This window comes from Coccinella septempunctata, chromosome 1, assembly GCF_907165205.1.
Source record: "Coccinella septempunctata chromosome 1, icCocSept1.1, whole genome shotgun sequence".
Lineage (NCBI taxonomy): Eukaryota > Metazoa > Arthropoda > Insecta > Coleoptera > Coccinellidae > Coccinella > Coccinella septempunctata.
Window position 1 is genome coordinate 11,168,229 of NC_058189.1, and position 18,456 is coordinate 11,186,684.

At 34.2% G+C, this 18,456-nt stretch overlaps 2 protein-coding genes across 7 annotated transcripts in view; both read left to right on the forward strand.

The window, feature by feature from the left end:
- Positions 1 to 2,494: 2,494 nt before the first annotated feature.
- On the forward strand, positions 2,495 to 10,917 carry LOC123317174 (protein turtle homolog A). 6 transcript variants are annotated; one of them, XM_044903600.1, is made up of 6 exons: positions 2,495 to 2,733; positions 2,788 to 3,033; positions 4,285 to 4,463; positions 4,812 to 4,941; positions 7,042 to 7,164; positions 9,357 to 10,917. In XM_044903600.1, the coding sequence occupies exons 1-6, from the start codon at positions 2,676 to 2,678 to the stop codon at positions 9,509 to 9,511; spliced, it is 891 nt and encodes a 296-aa protein (XP_044759535.1). In that variant the 5' UTR covers positions 2,495 to 2,675; the 3' UTR covers positions 9,512 to 10,917. The 6 variants fall into 6 exon arrangements, with proteins under 6 accessions (XP_044759535.1, XP_044759543.1, XP_044759510.1 ...); XM_044903608.1 differs by having other exon boundaries at positions 2,496 to 2,733; positions 7,045 to 7,164; positions 9,357 to 10,860; XM_044903575.1 differs by having other exon boundaries at positions 2,498 to 2,733; positions 7,021 to 7,164; positions 9,357 to 10,860.
- A 5,628-nt stretch (positions 10,918 to 16,545) lies between these two features.
- The window catches only part of LOC123309446 (protein retinal degeneration B), a 57,848-nt gene continuing 55,937 nt past the window's right edge, over positions 16,546 to 18,456 (forward strand). The window contains exon 1 of the mRNA XM_044892592.1: positions 16,546 to 16,724. The gene's annotated coding sequence lies outside the window, so the exon portion shown is untranslated. The remainder of the gene's footprint in view (positions 16,725 to 18,456) is intronic.

Genomic DNA, 18,456 nt, shown 5'->3' on the forward strand with positions numbered 1-18,456 from the left:
CAGTTGACCCAGTAAAAACGCTCTGTCACCTTCTTTTTTTTTATACCGAGAAGCGCATCTTATGCATACATATCTGGCACTCGACTCTTGGGAATTATCAGCTGCTTTTTGGCTGCGCTACTCTCATCATTCTGGATGGACCTCTTCAGCAGTCCATCCTAGAAATTCCATAGAATCGCACTCTCTTCCCTATAACCTCACCCTAGGATTCAGATAACTCACCTCTTCTCATCTTGGTATTTGTCCTTTTTCCTGCAAAGATCTTCAGTTCTGGGCCACATTTTCTTGGTCTCGCTTTAGGAATTGCGGCAACCAGCAGTTCAAACCCAGGATGATTGTTTCCAAGCAGAATTCCTTTTCTTCTACTTACTGCAGTGCTGGCAGTCTGAAGGACATGGTCTCCTGGATAATACATATCACCATTGCCACATGTCTTTCTAGCACAATGTGTTTTTTAGCATCCTGATGAAGGGGCCAATCCTAGCTCCGAAATATAGATGAGTTGTTTGATTGAAATAGCCCTTTTGCCGAGTACCCAAATACTTATTACAGTTGAATTATATTCCTGCAGCCTCCATGTCCATCTGGCAACTTGACTCCTGCATGGATTCTTGAATCGTAGAAACCTCTTCAGAGCGGCATGATATGTCCTAAGAAGGAATTAATTTGCGGCCCTATACAAATATTTCTAGAAGTGTTACATGGACTTAACTGCAGCGAGAAGCTCTCTCCTTGTGACGCAATAGAAATTAACATTAGGGCTCTATAAGACCTTGCTGAAATATCCTATAACTTTTTCTCGGCCATTTCGAATTTGAGACAAGATGTGTTCTATGGCCGTGTTGTCGCGTCTGTGTCCAACTTTCCTCTAGCCTGGGGGCATAGACATATAGACATATAGACATATAGACATATAGCCATATTTTCGTCACGCTTAAAGACGCTTAAAGACATCGATTAAGACGCTTAATCGCCAAAATATGGCTATAGTCTCTATGTCTATGCCTGGGGGTAACTTTAGGATAGGAGGCTTGTTAGAGCTTTTATTGCTTCAGTTGATTGCTTCAGTTAATTGAAAGAATCCTCACATTCTGTATCCCATCTGAAGTCCCTTCCATCCTCCTTCAGTCTTGTTGAAGGCTTCGCGATATTGGTAAATCCAAGGACCTTTAATAGGTGCATACTCCCGGGAAGCTCCTTACTTGATACCTGTCTTACGTTATCCCGTACGACCTTGATCTTGTCTGTGTCGGCGCTAACTCCAGCTTCAGATACTCCTTGCCTCAAGTATTTCACTTTTTTCCTGAACATGTGGCACTTCTTCGGACTGAGTTTTATATTTGCAGTGCGCATCCTCTCAAGAACATCTTTTGAATTCTTCCGGTGGTCATCGAATTTCCGGCCAAAAACAATGACTAATGACATCATATCCAGATAAACAAGGCACGTCTTCCAATATAATTCTCGAAGAGTGGTTTCCATTTATCGCTCGAAAGTTGCATGTGCATTACAAAGACCAAATGGCATTACTGTAAACTGCCACAAAACTGTCCCAATAATGCTAAAAGCGGTTTTTTCTTTGTCGTTGGCATCCATAGTTCCACTTTGCCAATACCCTCTCGAGCCAGAAAGCGTGTCCAAAGTTTCGTCAATCTTTGAATTGGGGAAACAATCCTTCTCATTGACTTCGTGTTCGGACAACGGTATAGAGTGGACGCAAAATTTGGTGCTGCATCTTTCTTTTTCACCAGAACCAAGGGAGCACTATATATCTGCTGGTTCTATTAATAGAACCATGCTTGATCCTCACCAGGAATATCTATTCCTTGTTCATGCACGTGTCCTTGATAATCTTTGGTAACGTCCATCACCGACACTTACCCGATCTTTGTGACATATGATTGCCTGATGTATTTGGTATTGTATTGTCACTTTACCACAGCGTTATTTGAGAAGAATATAAAACATTTCTCCAGGTCAGACACAGAAATTTGTGGCCTTCGCTTGAAAAAGAATGATGAACTTTGTCTTAAAATATCTGCATTTTTTCATTTAGTTTACTTTTGCGCAAGACTTTTGTCATGCGTTTCTTTATTAAACCATTTCGAATTATATTATGAATTAGCATTCTATAATTATATACACCTTACAGGCTTACACCTCTATTGGAAAATCATTACCTAGTTTAGTCGAAGATTATTTGTGTTTCTTCAATATACGAAACAATAATTCAAAACAACACAAACAATACCTTTTTTTTTTCAAAAGAACACAGCCAAGAGCTAAAACCAGGGGTCAAGTCAAAAGGCATATCCGTAAAATTGATAAAAGAAAAGAAAAACCATCAAATATTCAAATGTTGGAGAAGCCTTGAATAAAAACAGAAATAAAAGTCCGAAAATTCAGGAACAAACCCCCAGTTTTCGCGAATCGGAATCAATAGAATCGCGCGAAGTGTGATGATTGTGGGCGTATGACAAATTTAACCAATAGCCGTTCTTCGTTAGACAGTGAATGCGCGAAATATTTGACAACTAAACAGCAATGTGGTGCATGTGAACCTAAGCACTTGTATGTTTGTCAAGTGTAAAATGATAAATAAACAACAGATCAACATTGTGATTGTGAATACTGATAGTTGAAATATTTTTATATTAATGCGGTAATATGGAATTATGTATATTGAACGAGAACCAATTTTATATCTTCTTCTATTTTTAATATCGATTGAATGTAATGGAGCCACATATTGGGAATAGTGTTTTTATTGAATAGTGTGTATTCTAGGTGCAGAAATCAAACAGTACTATGTAGATAGGGGAAAAAATTTAACATTAAAATGCCCTTATTATTATTCAGATGTAATGTGGGTAAGGGAGGGTCGAGAAGATCGACACAGTACCCGATCAACCGCATTAAAAAATGGATCTTTATTCTTGGAAAGAGTTGATAAAGACGATAGTGGTATATATTCGTGCTCCAGGGAAAATGTTGTGACAGATGAAAAGGCCCTTTTAAATGTAACCGTTAGAAGTGAGTAATTAATTATTTAATTATATCAAAACCCTATTCTCAAAGGATGTTCAAAGAACTAATAACGTCTTTGAAACAAGTAAAACGTTTTAACTAACTATTTCGTAGGTCTTCAAAAAAATCGTCATATATTGAAAGTTGCATCCAGAGGAAGTTACATGAGGAAAATTTAACATTTTACTAGCTTTGTCGTTCTTGCTTCCTATTACTATTATTAACCCATCTTCATTGAAGTTTAACAATATTGTTTCCATCTCCTGAAGTACTTTTTTGTAGCAATCCTGTAAATTTATTCAATCTCGGATTTAGGGGAAAAATACTTGATTTTAAATCATTTTTGGTTCATAACATATCTGTTCGGAATTGAATATTATTCACATTTGGTGAATGCTATTTCAGTTTCTTTGTAATACAAGAATGATAATAAAAATAGCATGCATAAAGGTATTGCTACATAGTTCCCACAGAGAGGCAGCGGCTAAAATGACATATTTAGGTATATTGTTGATTATTATTGTCTTCCAATACATTGTAATTGCTGGAAATTACATTGGTTGTTTAGCAACTTTTTCATCACAAATCAAGAGATCTGTTGACTTCAGTTATGGATGTGCTACTGTGTTAGTGTCCCTAAGCTTTCATTTTTTAGAAAAATTCATTCGTACCTACTTATTTATAGTAATTCGTGTTTATTCTCGATTCTCAGGATGGAAATCCTTATATTAGCCTAAGTTTCAGTGCGTATAAATTTCTTCAATAGGTAATCTTTGCTGATGCCTGGAATGCATTGAGAGTATCATTTTCCATATTCCGGAAGGAATTGTATTGAAAGAAACATTTGTCCTCACATTTTGTTATTTACATTACATTTACAACTGATTTCTTGTTTGCGAAAGAGTTTTTGAAAATTTTGATTGCAGATTGCTCAATAAGAGCTATGGTCCTCCAAAATTAAATGCTGTCAAATCAATAATTCAGTTTTGAATTTTATTTTTGTATCAAGGTACAATTCCCCAATTCTTTAGTCTACTTTGTACTGTCCCCTCTGCCTATATATTCGAAAGTTGATGTCTAAGGAATATTATTTTTGTAATAACCTGATGAAGCTACAGTGTTAGCAAAACAATTGTTGTTAATTTATTTAAATATTTTGTGAAAGTTGTCGTTTTATCTAATTGAAAATGAACTTCCATCAAGTAAAGACCGAATCAATCAAATATGAATTACTGTATATTAAAGACTTCTTTGCAGCTCCCCCTCCTGCTTTGGCAAATGTGAAAGTAGTTCCTAGTACCATATTAGCTGTTATAGTATGGGAAGTGAATGGGACTGGTGGATATCCCATAATGAATTTCACAGCACAATATCGCTTAGCTGATACAGACAATAAATGGATACCTATACCACCTAACCACATCACCCCTAGTTCAGTGAGTAGATTCGAATTAGGTCAATTAATTTATTGGTAGATATGTGTCAATTGACACAGACTTTATGTTTTACAAGAAATGCTGTTCCTAAAATATTTCATTTTCAATTTTATTTGGGAGCCTGTATCAATATCAAACTTGTTCATGAAAATTGACAACATTAACACCTTAATTTTTTATTAATTGTTCATTTCAAGACTGAATAAATCCTGAGTAGTCAGACCCACAAATAAAAAAAGTTGCTACCTCACACAATAATTTCATGAGTTTTTCTATCCTATTCTGATTAAATTCTTCAGAAGTTTTCGTATATTCTCGTTTTAAACGATATTGACGGATCATTTTCAGCGTCAAATTGATGTTTATGGACTACAGCCAAACACTTCATATGAATTCAAAGTGTGGGCTACGAATCAATTGGGGCGTGGTGAATCCACTCAAATTGTATCAACTACTAAAGGATATTATTCTGAGGAAGGTAACCAATTGCTTGAAATTATAATGAATGATGATGTATTACATAAGTACCATAAAAATTCGTCATCGTATGTTATTGTAATTATATCAGTAGTGAGGATTGGTAGTAATAGTTGCATACACACTTGGTGGTAATTCATTAAAATAGTTTCCTAGTAGTTAGATTGGAGGTGGAAGAATAATATTATTTTAATGTTTTCGCATTTCATTTATTGGAAAGTCACTAATTTCTTTCCAGTCTGACTTTTTCTTCTTACTACAAGACTATTTCAACACATTCTACAATTATATGCAGATATTTTCATGCTGCTCCTGAATCGCATAGGTGTTAATCATTAAAATTAGCTGTTTTCCTTCACTTGGGATATGCACTTTCTTTTCAGTTTGTTCAGTGAATTATTTATTCATATTCATTAAGTTTTAACTATTTCGGAAGAAATATACATGGGTATTACAAAATCATATGACTAGTTTTTGTTACGAAAATTATAGTAAAAGTGGTTGGTTTGAACTAATGCATCAGAAATGAATCAATCTTCAGCAATTTTTTAAATTTTCATATTAAGCCCGTTTGTAACAGACGAGAATTCTCTGGAAAATTCTCTACCAAATCTTGTTAAGAAAACAGCAGAGATTATTTTGTATGCAACTGAACAGTGAATTCTACCGAAAGTGCGTATGTAACGGTAAAGAATTCACGGCGCATGAATTCTCGAGTAAATTCTCTGGAGAATTCTCGGCTGTTGCAAACGGGCTTTATATTTGAATTGAAAAGTATCACAAAGCAATAACCGAGGGAACATCCAAAACCATGTTTCCGAAAATCCAGCCTGGAAACCTATGCTGATATTGATAACAATATCTCAGACTCTTCAAATCAACCCCTTGTATTCAATTTTTTATGACAAAAACTAGCCGTATGATTTTTTATGCCCATGGACATTTCTGCCGAAGAGGTCAAAACAACATTAAAAAGTGAACCAAAAGCTATTTTCTATAAGGATCATGCTTGGTCCTCCCAAATCTTTAAGAATATAAATTTTTTGTAAGTGACACCTACTGGAAGGGAAAAACATTAATTTTCAATGTGTGGTTTAAGTACTCTAGGACCTGTGATGTCATGTCAACTGTAGCAAAGATTTAGAGAAAAATATATGCAGGATATATATCGAGGAAGTCTTCAACCTGCTTGGTTTTTCGGCTATTTTTGTTCGATCTCAGGGAAAAATTGATGATTTATGTACCTTTTTATCTAATAAAACAGTTCGTCCTCATGTAGGCTAGGTAATTTTGAAGGTCGATGTTCTGTGTCTGAAAGTAACTAGTTTAAATGAATAGATATGTATCGAATGCACTATTTTAATATTTATTCAGGCACCCTACTTACATACATTAAAAGCATGAGGCATGCCTTGACTGCCTCGGTGATCTAGTCGTCAGCGATGGCGGATGGTACGCCAGAGGTACCGGGGTCGAATCCCACCGCGGTCATGGATGTTTGTGGGTGCCTGAATTTCGTTTGAAGATTTAACGATGGCTAATGTGCTAGATCAAAAGGCGAACGTGGGTGGAAGAAAAAAAAAGGCGTGCCAGTATAGCTTTGTATTCCCATTGAACCAAATCCTGTCGACCACACAATCTCGCTCACTGATTTCAATTTTCCTGACCTTGGATGGCCGTCCAATCCTCCACCTTCCGAAATTTCACCTTCCTTTTAATTCCCATTTTCACCAGATTGTCAACTGTCCAACCCAGGACCCAGACTCTACGCCCTCTTGAAGTATGCCACCACTAGAAAAATCTGATCATGTGATCAAGGTGAAATAATTCGAAGTTCAATGTTGGCTTAACAGCCAATTACATATATTCACTATTTTCTTGAAAAATTCAATAACTAATTTCTAAAACTTGCTATTTCTTCACAAAAACTATGACTACTCCTCACTGAACCTCACTGTTGATTGCTTCTGGAATGAATTGTATATTTTCTATTCCTCTTACTCTATTTCTCTACTTCATTAGCTCTTTTAGATGTCGTGGATATGTCAATGTGACTTGTTTGTTGTTGTTTGTTTTGTAGAATTAGCTCGACAATTGTTAGCAGGTGCTGATGAATTTGATACCAGAGCATGGGCAGTTGCCGTGGGAATAGTAATGGGTACTTTGATTTTGCTCGGACTTGGAACCTGCTTTCTTCTCTATCAAGAATGTCGCCGCCCAAGTGGTGAGTTCGAGAATAATTTTTCCACTGACCAATATGTTTCGATGTTCCTTTAATTTTTCTGTAATTAAGTAAAAGGCATAATTAATAACAATTATGCACTCGTGAAGTTGAAAATTACAGATTATGTTGTAGATTCATAGATCAAATATTACGAAACTCATTTCAAATCAAAGATAAACAAGATGTAGTTACCATATCACTCTACTGTTTTGGCTTTGAGAAGTTCACATCTCGCAGTGGGCGGGGATTAAAGAAACGTCTATCCCATGTAAAATTTGAATTTTTCCCAAAGATAACCTAAACGCGGACAAGATTGGATTCTTCAATTTTCTAAACAAGTTCGATTATAGTAGTCTCTATTCTTCGTTTATAGATAATATTCAAGTAGAGTGATAACATCCTGAAAAAACCTAGAATTTTCTCTACCCCCTTCTAATTGTTTTTTTAGCTAGACTAGAATCATTACATCTGTCTTCTGGTGTATTCTCGGTAAGAATAATAATACAACAGGGCAGTTTGTATGTATTGATTATTTTAGTAAATAATACACTTTAGGTTTATAATTGAAAGCATTTTGGGATGCCGAACCTAAAGTGTATTACTTAATACATTCAACAATACGTATGTATACCCTGCTTTAACTCATTATCATCAAGAATACATCAGAATAGTTGAAAGATGATATTCTTTTTCTAGCTAGAAAAATGATAAGATGTTCAACTTTTAAAATTGGAAATGTAGATATGTTGCAACATTATTTTTCTTTGAAATGAAGCTATGTTTCTTTCAAAATGAGGAATTTTCCTCTTTTTTCATTTTTTTTTTTAATAGGACGGAATGTGATGTTCAATTTACGCAACGTGTTTGAAAATAAGTCATTGATTATAAAATTTGTTCAAAGTACGGACATGCCCTCTCGTTTTTCAATAAGTTCGGGATATAGAAATTAGTAGAATGACAAATAGTTGATGATTGAAGCTGGAAAAGTACCATTTGGAGAAAATGGAAAATTTTGTGCCACCTAATTTTTGAAACACAAGCTTGACAGCTTGACACAAACTAACAAGTTGAAAATTGTATGCGGAAACATCAAATACATTCAATCTTATCTAATTTTTCTGCTCTTTCCAAATTTGTAAATGAAATTTTCAAAATATTGGTATACAGGGTGTTGTTTCGACGCGAAACATACTCATTAAATTTTATAGAACCGGACCTGGAACGAGACTTTTTCATTATGTTAATCGATAGCACTCCTGACAAAGAATATACGAATCAAATATCGCAAAAATATAAAGGGAGGTTCATAAGTTATAATCAGTTGAAAAAGTGGAAAAAATTTGTCAATCGGCCCGTATCTTGGTTACACAGAATGGTAGGTTATTTAGAAGCACCTCAGTATAATATATTATGCATTCTGATCTAGAAAGCTATTAGCCGTGGGCGTTAAAATAATTCGAAGGTCTACCAACATTTACGCATATTCGGAAATTTAGTTGAATTAGTGAATTCTCTGTTTCCTCTTTGTTACAGAATAACTTTCCAATAAAGCACTGCATTCGTAATCAATTGGCTGCACTATTGGCAATTCGGCACGTAATTTACTATTCGCAATTAACTTCGGACCTCAATTCAATGCATACGCTTTGAAGTTTGGTTTGTAACATATCTGTCATAGATCAGGAACCTAATTTTAGGTGAAAGCATCATCAATATGAATAGCAGAGACCACTGAACCAACGACTATAAAACACTCAAATGATAGTTAAACATGTTTACTGACTAAAACAAAAGCTCTGCGCAATACCGGCAGGAAATTCCGTCCGATATAAAAGTTTGCAACTTTTAAGAAATTTGCCGTTTTCGGCTTCCATGCTAGACGTGGATTTCATTACAAACGGTAACAGAGAGCTCCATCTGCTTATCTTATGTACCGGTGAGCCACTTGGCCAGCGAATTGATTACGAATGCAGCTATAGTATAATATCATTAAAAAGGTATACCATGGGCAGCATTATGCTCTTGGTATTCAACTATCTCTGGAGGCATTCAGAGAGAACAACTTTTACTAGTTTTCCTTCAGAGTAATAAAAGAATTAATAATTAAAAAAAGTTATTATACTTACCTATAGTTTTCTGAATATAAAACATAGAATTACAAAATATCTTCTGATTAAAATTTATAGTTGCAGAAGAACAAGAAATAATTGAGCTGGTCCCGAATATTATTCTCAATCCAGGTTTTGATGGGAATACCAACGAACCATTACAACCAGATGAGAATTCCAACAGTGAAAATCCGTTTCGTTTGAATAACAACACAGTAGTTCAATCAAGACAGGCGTAACTCTAGCGGCTTCAATTTTGTTTAATTCCCTTCTAATTGACATAACTAATTTCCTCGTCAAATAATCATTTCTCGTTTTTGTTTATGAAAAAGAACAGAGACAGAAGATTTTTGTAACCAAAGTTGTTCGATCATGCATAGGATTGCATCGCATTTTATGCTTTAATTAACGTTACCAATGAAAGAGTGATATTTTAATTCCTAATAATTTCTTCAATATCTAGTCATAAATTATTTATTTATTAAAATTACTCGATCGTGTATGTATTTATTGCTGATTTTGATATGAAAAATGGCTTCCGAGCAAGTAGGGAACATAATGTTTCTTTACTGTGACACGTTTTTATTGATACAATCATAAATGCTCATAACTATGCAAATAACGAATTGAATTTAGAACTGCCATCAGAAGCAATCAATCTATTGTTCTGTAAAGGAACATTCCTACATATATCGAATCAATAATCACTTCCAATTATTATTGTTCACTTTTAAGGGCAATGAATTAATACTTCATTCTATACATATCCTTATATGTATTTGATAACAGCAATCAATTCAACTATATCACATTTACTGCATAAGTCAACCTAATTGGAAAGTACAAAATACTTCAGTGACATAACCAGAAAGATAAGGATATTTAAAAATGAATATTTTCAACCAATTCACCTGGAAGTCAAGTTTTGTTGAGATCTATATTTCTTCTAAAATGTTTTATTTATATTTTTCATCTCGTTCATGTGCGAAGTGAGTTCAATAAGATTTTAAAGTGACTAAATATAATTGGGTCTCTGTAAATTCAAAACAATACTACATATTTTCTGTTTGAATGGGAGATTTTAATTAGTTTATGAATACCTACTTTTACCAGATCCTTCAAACTTCTCAGAGATGTAGATTTAACATAATGATATTTTGAATCATGGCATTATGTGAAAGTATTATTTCTGATTTGATAGTAAAGAATTCGAATATCGATAAAAATGTGTTGCCTTGTACAAAATAATATAAGAACTATAATAGTTGTTTATATTCAGGAGCTTTCTATTTTTTCTTAGAAAATGAAATGCTTATTTTTGTGGTTCAATGATACACCAAATTATTCAATATTTAAATTGAATTGAATAATTATTTCTCTGTAATAACAGCTTTTTTTCAGTGGATGCGCTATGTTAGTGAGTTCCCCATATTATATGTAATCCATAACAATATTTCCGAACATGATTTTTGTAGAATCCTTGCACAAAAAAAATTAAATTTCAGGATGAAAATATTAGAAATTAACATTCTGCAGTTTGCGTTATAAAATTTCAAACATAAATTACTTTTTCTAATTTTGACATATATGTAAAGTGACACTTTTTAAAACTAATTGTCGCTCCGAAACGTTTCACTTTTCGTAACCAGTTACGAAAAATAAAATATTTCGCAACGGATGATGAAAATATACTTGTTTTCATAGTAGCGAAAAATTAAATATTCCGTCACTGGAAGACTTGATAAGAATCTGCGAGAGGCATTTGTTTAGGCCTTTTGCTAGTTTTAATTCAAGGGCGGATATAGCTATTTTTCATGGGGACTAATCCCCTCAGGTAACCTTCGAAAGAAAGTTCACATGACTGCAGTATGGAATTCATGGCAGGGGGAGGGGGTAATTAGCACCCCCGTAAATCCGCCCTTGTTCTAATTTGAATTCATAGTCACATCCTATTCAAAATTAGAAAAACTAATATTGTGTGAAACACGTTGGGAAACACTATTTTTCGTATTTCGCACATTACGAGAAATAATGCTTTTCCCATCTGGTTGCACAAATAACTATTCCAAACCTATAGAATTACATGTAGTTAACGCTATTTCAAGAAACGATGTGCATAATTATATACCTAATTCGGATTATTATTGTAAATTTGCACCTTTCTTTCAACAGAAATTCTCTTCTGTAACTAAAACCTTATGACAAATCCGCTATTTTCGAAATCTGAAAACCTTATACAGGTTGTTTCACGAGCGGTTGATCATAGAGCCTTATAATGAAAGAGGGTCAACTAGGCCTTTCAGAAAAGGCCCTAAGGCCATTAGTTTCGGAGATACATCGGTGATTTATGGATTTCAGCTTAAATTTTCTATATCCATAACATAGGAACGATTGGTCCAATTTTGAAATATCAGAGTATCTATATTTTCTGGATAACTTGAAAAATTTTGGTTTCCAGAATTGAATGAAACATTTTTTCTCAATCAAATTCAGATTTCACTTCGCATGGCACATGTTCCAAAAGTGAAACGAATGGCCGAAATCCATAAATAACCCTATATCATTGTATAAAGACCACTTTATACAATGCCTATATTTTCGAAACTAATGGCCTTTGGGTACAAAAGAAGCCATTTTTCTGAGAGGCCTATGGCCAACAATTCGTGTTACACCCTGTATTGTAGAGGAAAATTTCACCATTGTAGTAGATACAGCCTGTGCATACAAAAACAAAATATTGACACTTATGTGATTCGATTATCGTTATAAACCGAATAACTCATGTCGAAAACGTATGAGTACATCATTTCTTGAGAATAAAGTTAGATAAAATGAAACTTGTGAGTTGTGAGACCTGAGTTCCCTATATTAGCTTTGGTAATGTGTCGAAATGATTGAGGTATCTATATTTTATAAACAAAACATTGAGTGAAGGTTGTAAAAAAGTATAATTTAGTGCCTAATATATATATACATATTCGAATACAAGTAGATATTCACTGTTAAAGTACCAGAGATAGAACAAGATGCGAACAGAACAGAGAATATTTTTTATTCAATATTATTTCTGACCTCCTGGATACAATATCAAGTAAAAATAAAATTTTTGTTTCATTTTTCAAACACTTTTGATATTTTAAGAATGGTAACATTCTAAAGTTGAGTTTTCCTTGTGAATGAATGATACAGAGAATATATAAAAATAATTTTCAGTCATTTGGATGTTTCATGCAATAAGTATTCATAACTTCTTTATCCTCACACAATTGCTGTGACAGTTTTAGAAAATGAGGAAATTCCTTCATAACATTCACATTTGCCGGAAATACTTTTTTTGCCACCTTGGATGGGCGATAGAAATTAAACGTCGATTGGCAGAATAAAAATCCTCAAATAAACGCAAATTACGACTCGTACAAATCAACACCAAATATTTGTAAACAAACACTTGACCGTGATTCTAAGTGAGTTCTTGAGACTGCCTAAAGGGGGCGTATAGTTTAGTTTCTATCGCCAATAGAGGCTACTAGCTCAATAGATGTTTGTGTTATTTAAGATGAATGGCAGATGGAATTTATACAATCATCTTATTAGCTTATTTAAAAATAACTTGAATTGAAAAAGTAGAGAAGAACATATTGTTCTCATTATTACTAATTGCAAGCCATGGAGGAGACAAAAATTTCAATTATTTTTATATTTTCATTGTTGAAGAACTAGATTATTGTGCAAGACAGATAGCCATAAAGTGGCCTTTTGGAGACTATCAATCATTCTGGTCATTATTGGTAGTGATTTTATGAACAAATTGAACCTTCAACATTGAAAAAATGACTATAAAGTCATTGTATAGATCAAAAAATAGGAGTCAAGCTTTTATATTGAATGAATATGTGTACTTGTGGAGTGTTGTGAACTGGCATCTATGTACTTTTATAACATATTATTATATAAATGCATAAAGCTAGTTTTTTTATACTTGAGTGATATTGATGATCAAGATTATGAATTTTAACTGTTTTAACCTCTTTTACAAATGAAAATCATTTTTTATAAATACTATTCAATAATTAATATTATGAGATCTCATGAGGCAATTATCATATAAATTAACAATAATATTGTTAACCTTCTGTTACCTGAATCTGTTCACATTGTTTTTTGTTAACTGGACTCTATACTCAGCATGACCTCATTTTGCTTTAAGTATTAATTAAAAAATAACAAACTACTCGTGCGTTTTCATTATTCCTTCTGGGTGGCGCTAGGATATTATTTATCAACCATATACACTACGTATTCTGTTTGGTTATGGTCTTCGAGATAATATATTTTGTCAGGCCTTTATACTCAGTTTTCTATGGTCGGATATCGTATGGGCTCAATGTTTTCATTTTCTGAAAACGATATGCCAGACAAGAGTATTTAGTTTTACCATTGAGTAAAACCCAATAATGAAATAGGATCACGCCTAAACAGGGACGCAATCAATACAATAATATGAATTAATTCAGATGCATACCACCCGCTGATATGAATATCAACAAGTGTTACGATCTGAATTGAGCTAGCCAATTTGCCATCGGCAGGGCCACTAAATGAAGAACGTTCAACCGAAGAAAAGTAGATGCTGACCATGGTTTCTATCTCATTTGACCCAATAAAATACTCAATGGTTTCACGTTGCTTATCAATGCATGCCCCTCAATCGTTCAAATGATCGACTACCTGCGTCTATGTAATTGTAAATAGTTGAGTTCAATCATTGAGTACATATTAAACTTTTTAATATTCAATGATTCAGGGCAATCTTTTACCTCGCGTCTGCAGAATTAATCTAAACCACAGAGGATTCACTCAATGTCCTTGAGTTTTTCCTGATTCAGTGGCAAGGGACGAAAGAGGAGAGGGAGGAAAAAGAGCTGTGGGACAACCTCCCAACACACATGTGAAATACAAGCTTGGTAGTATAAGTAACCTCCACAACTACGACCTTTACCAACTCTTCGATCAGGAAGATTAAACAATAATCCGGAGAATATACAACAGTTCTCAGTTAAGCAGAGTTCGGGTTGTGTGAAAAATTGGCACGAAGGCAGTTTCGGCGCTAATAGGACCGCATCAGGACTTCAGAATGCTCGAATAAAGAGCGCTTCTGTTATAGTTGAGAAAGACGTACAGCACTTTTCGGTCCAGCGGTGGAAGCAAGCTGAAGGAGAATTTTACTTTGTATTGTTTAGAGAGATGGATAACACTGGAAAAGCCTAGCTCAAAATTTGTATGTTTGTCTTGCTCTTGCTAACAATTCTATTAAAAGTTTTTCCTAGATTTGTTAGTTCCTTACCTTTTTCATCGGTTTGACAATATTGCCAATGAAGTTGTTTGAATTTCTTTCTCGTTTTTTCCTGTTTCGTAATAATAACCACTGATATATATCTATGGGAGATGATTCCCCAATATATAAGGTTCCCGTAGCGTTCCTCGAACAACTCTGCTGTTGTCTGTTGTTCCCCAGACCCTCCAGGTCAAAAACAAGGTTTGGTTTGTAATATTATTGATTTCAATACTGAAGGAATTTCTGACGACAAGAGTAATTCTTGACCAAATCAACAGAGAATTTTTGACGCAGAAATGATGTCCTTCACATGTTTTTTATTGATCTGAGTTCACAGTGCAATTTGAGAACAAGTTACATATGTACCTATGACAATGGAAAAGAAGCCCTTCCAGTATTAAAACCTTATTCTTAAACAAATGTTGTCATCACTATACACTACTCACGGGGAGACAGGGTTTTTTTTTACTGAGGTCTTTCCCTAAGCTCTTATTGTGTGATACGCTCAATTATATAGGGTACCCCGTTACACTAATTTCTGTTAAAACTCATACATATGCTATAATTTTTTGTGTATTTTAGAGCTTGATAAAGCAACAATAAAGTTGTGAAACGTTGCTCTTTCAGGAAATTGAATGTTTTTTTCCTAATCCCACGATTTCAACGCAGTGATATGCTATAATATATATTGACTCGTACAAATATTTTAACAGTAGGTGCTTGAGGTCAAAAGAACTTTTTTTTACCATCATTATTGGAAAACCATAAAAAAATGTTATTTTCAGTTCTCACAAAGGGTTTTATCGAATGAAATGAATTTCGGAATGTTCATTCATTTGACGAATCTTTTTCGAACACAAGATAACACCCACGTCTTCCAGTTTTCTCATTATGAACATTATGGGTACCATAAAAATAACAAAAAGTCAAAGAACCCAACTCTTGAAACTAAATTGGACGCTATATCTAATGAATATTTGAATGTTTTGTAGAATAAAAGTATTCTTCATATTTTCTCGAATAATGCGCCGTTTTCGAGTACCTAATTTGATGTTCAAAAATTAACAAGTATCTGTGAAATTTGAAATATTGGGTACTTTGACTGAATACAACTCTGTTTAAAAGATACACAGATGTTTAGTGTCACAAATTTAGCTTCAGAAAAACTATAGTTATTCCGAAGGTAAGTTTGTTTTTCCAGGGGTGGCACAAAACTTATTATGAAAACTCAAAATGGCTATTTTTTTGATCAGGGCTGAATCGGAAAAAATGGTATGGGAAATAAGTGTTTCTTTTGACCTCAAGGATCTACAGTTGAAATATTCGTACGAGTAAAAGATTAGCCTGTATATATCGAGTTATCTTCGGGTCAAGGTAAAAACCGGATTGTGTGAAAAGAGCTTTAAACGGTCGCCAATGACAATGGTGTAGAGGCGGCTCGATATAATAAGTTACCTATAGTTCTTCACCAGTTACGGTGAGTTTATGCAGAGTTCTTTAAAACTAAAGGTACTAAGCTAATAAAGGTACATATATCTCATGGGAAGATGGCAAACACGTGCAATTAGATTGGTTTAGTTCTCAGTAACCCTGCGTGAACTCACCATTAGGATAAGATCAACCACGAATTTTTGCATTCGAGCAATTACATAGAAAAAAACTTTTCTTTGCTCTGGCGAAGTGGTTTTCGTTTTTTTAAACTATAATTTTATTACTCTCTTCAATGGTATTACTTTGTGAACTTCAAAAAGCTTATTTTTTCAACAAATATTTCTACAGACTGCAGTTGCACACTGAAATTTGTTCGCGGGCTCTGCGCGATCAATACCAGGTCGTCGGGGCGCTCCGAATGACGTCGAGGCTCGAGGATGCCAAGTTGATCAGAAACTGAATACAGTACGGCAGCTCGCCTAGTGCACAGTTCGTCGGTTCGGTTGTTATTTTTCTCCCAACTGCAGTTTTACTTCGCGAAACGATAAGGGAAATACGGAAATTTCTCAACAAACAGATAAGTGAAAATCTGTTCCGCCATTTCGAGGCAATACCAGTTGTAGCCTAAAGTTTCACCCATGTGACGAAGTTCGTTGGGACAAGACATTTCAAAAAATCTTGAAATTGTAAGTTCCTTCTGGATGAAATTGTTTTCAGCTCGATGTTCGAAATGTTATAATTCAAATATACCACTAATGATTGATGATTGAAAGACTAAGAAAATCATGAGAAACATCATTTAAAATCCTCGAAAGCTCCTTGGTTGAAGAACTGTAGACTAGCTAGATGACATTTACACATAATGTAATGGAAAAGGTCAAGGCCTAGAACGCCTCCTTATTAAATAATTTTTCATGAGTTTTTGAGCATCCTCCGAAAGGGTGCCTCATATCTTGTAAATGTGAAACTGCAGGGGATGGTTTTAAAAGTTTTATCAATATAAATGTTAGGCAGTTCTGAAATATTTCAAAGAAATACACTACATAATATGTACATGCTCGGAAAAGTTAAAAATAATAAATCGTAATGTTCCTATTGTACTTATTTTTTCTGAAACATAAAAGATGCCGAAAGCGTGAAAGACTAAATTGTTTTTGTCGAAAATATTACCAAAATGTTAGAAAGCCGATATTCTTTATTATACTGCGATAATACTTCCAATAAATTGGTAACGTGGGAAAAAGGAGAGCATGAGGGCTTAAGCTCCCATCATACGAACACGAATGTAAAACATAAATATTCCATTCATTCATTCATGTATTCGCACTTTAAAAAACTGAATAGTTCGTAAAGTGAAACAGATGTTGCCTAATATAAAATCTGAATTTGGATAATATCCATATTTGCGAAACCCTCTGCCGGCTTTCAATAAATCGGTAATATGGGATGGCATATACAGGGCGACTCTTTGATTCGTACAAATATACGTACAAATAACAGTATATTCTTGCGGTTAAAAGAAACACTTTTTTCCCTTACCATTTTTTTCCAAATCGCCTCAGTTTAAAGGATACAGGCTGTTGAAAAACCATAAAAAAATGTTATTTTCAGTTCTATCTCACAAACGGTTTTATCGAATGAAATGCTACATATGATTAATTCCTTGACTTCTTGTAAACTAAATGAGGTGAAAAAAGTGACCTAGCAAATAAGCTAAGCCCTCGCACAAGACGCGAGACGAGACTAATTAGTCTCGTCTCACGTCATATACGGAGGGTGTATTTAAAGGTGAGGTTTTTTTTTAACAGAAGGTACAACTGAAAAATTTAAAATGCATTATCAATTGAAATAGATCCTAATACGACCTTCTACCGTTTGTTAGCTGATTCGACCATATATGGTTTCGTTTGAGATATTGGCACGTTCAATATTTATGAAAATGGAAACATATAGGATTGCCGAATTTTTCTCATTATTTTTAGTAACTTACACGATTTTATGAAATGGCCCATTTTGATATCAACTGATAGAAGAGACTTAGGACACAAGTGTCAAAAATAGAATAGGTAATTCTTCTAAACCTCACCAATAAAATTCGTCAAAATTATTAACGAATTTTTTCAAAATGGGCACAACAATCTTCTTGTTCGAATATTTCAACAATCGTCGTAAGAATGGGATGAAATACGGAAACATCATAGCACTTTTTCAACATAACTAACATAGTGTCTGGTATTTCATTTCCTGAGATCATAATTCTAGATTTTTCACAGGATATAGGAAACGTGGATGGTCCAAAAACTAAACCCAACTAATGCCGACGTTTCGCGGATATATTTCCACTTCTCAGGGCTGATTTCGCCTACATTCAAGAAGAAAGATTTTCCGATTGTGTAGTGATGCAACTTTCTTGTCACA

Excerpts from the sequence above, each read along its gene's own strand:
- LOC123317174 (XM_044903567.1), top strand. The coding sequence starts at position 2,676 with ATGTATATTGAACGAGAACCAATTTTATATCTTCTTCTATTTTTAATA. Across the intron at positions 3,034-4,284 it reads TTTAAATGTAACCGTTAGAA|CTCCCCCTCCTGCTTTGGCA; the intron begins GTGAGTAATTAA and ends ACTTCTTTGCAG. Across the intron at positions 4,942-7,020 it reads AGGATATTATTCTGAGGAAG|AATTAGCTCGACAATTGTTA; the intron begins GTAACCAATTGC and ends TTTGTTTTGTAG.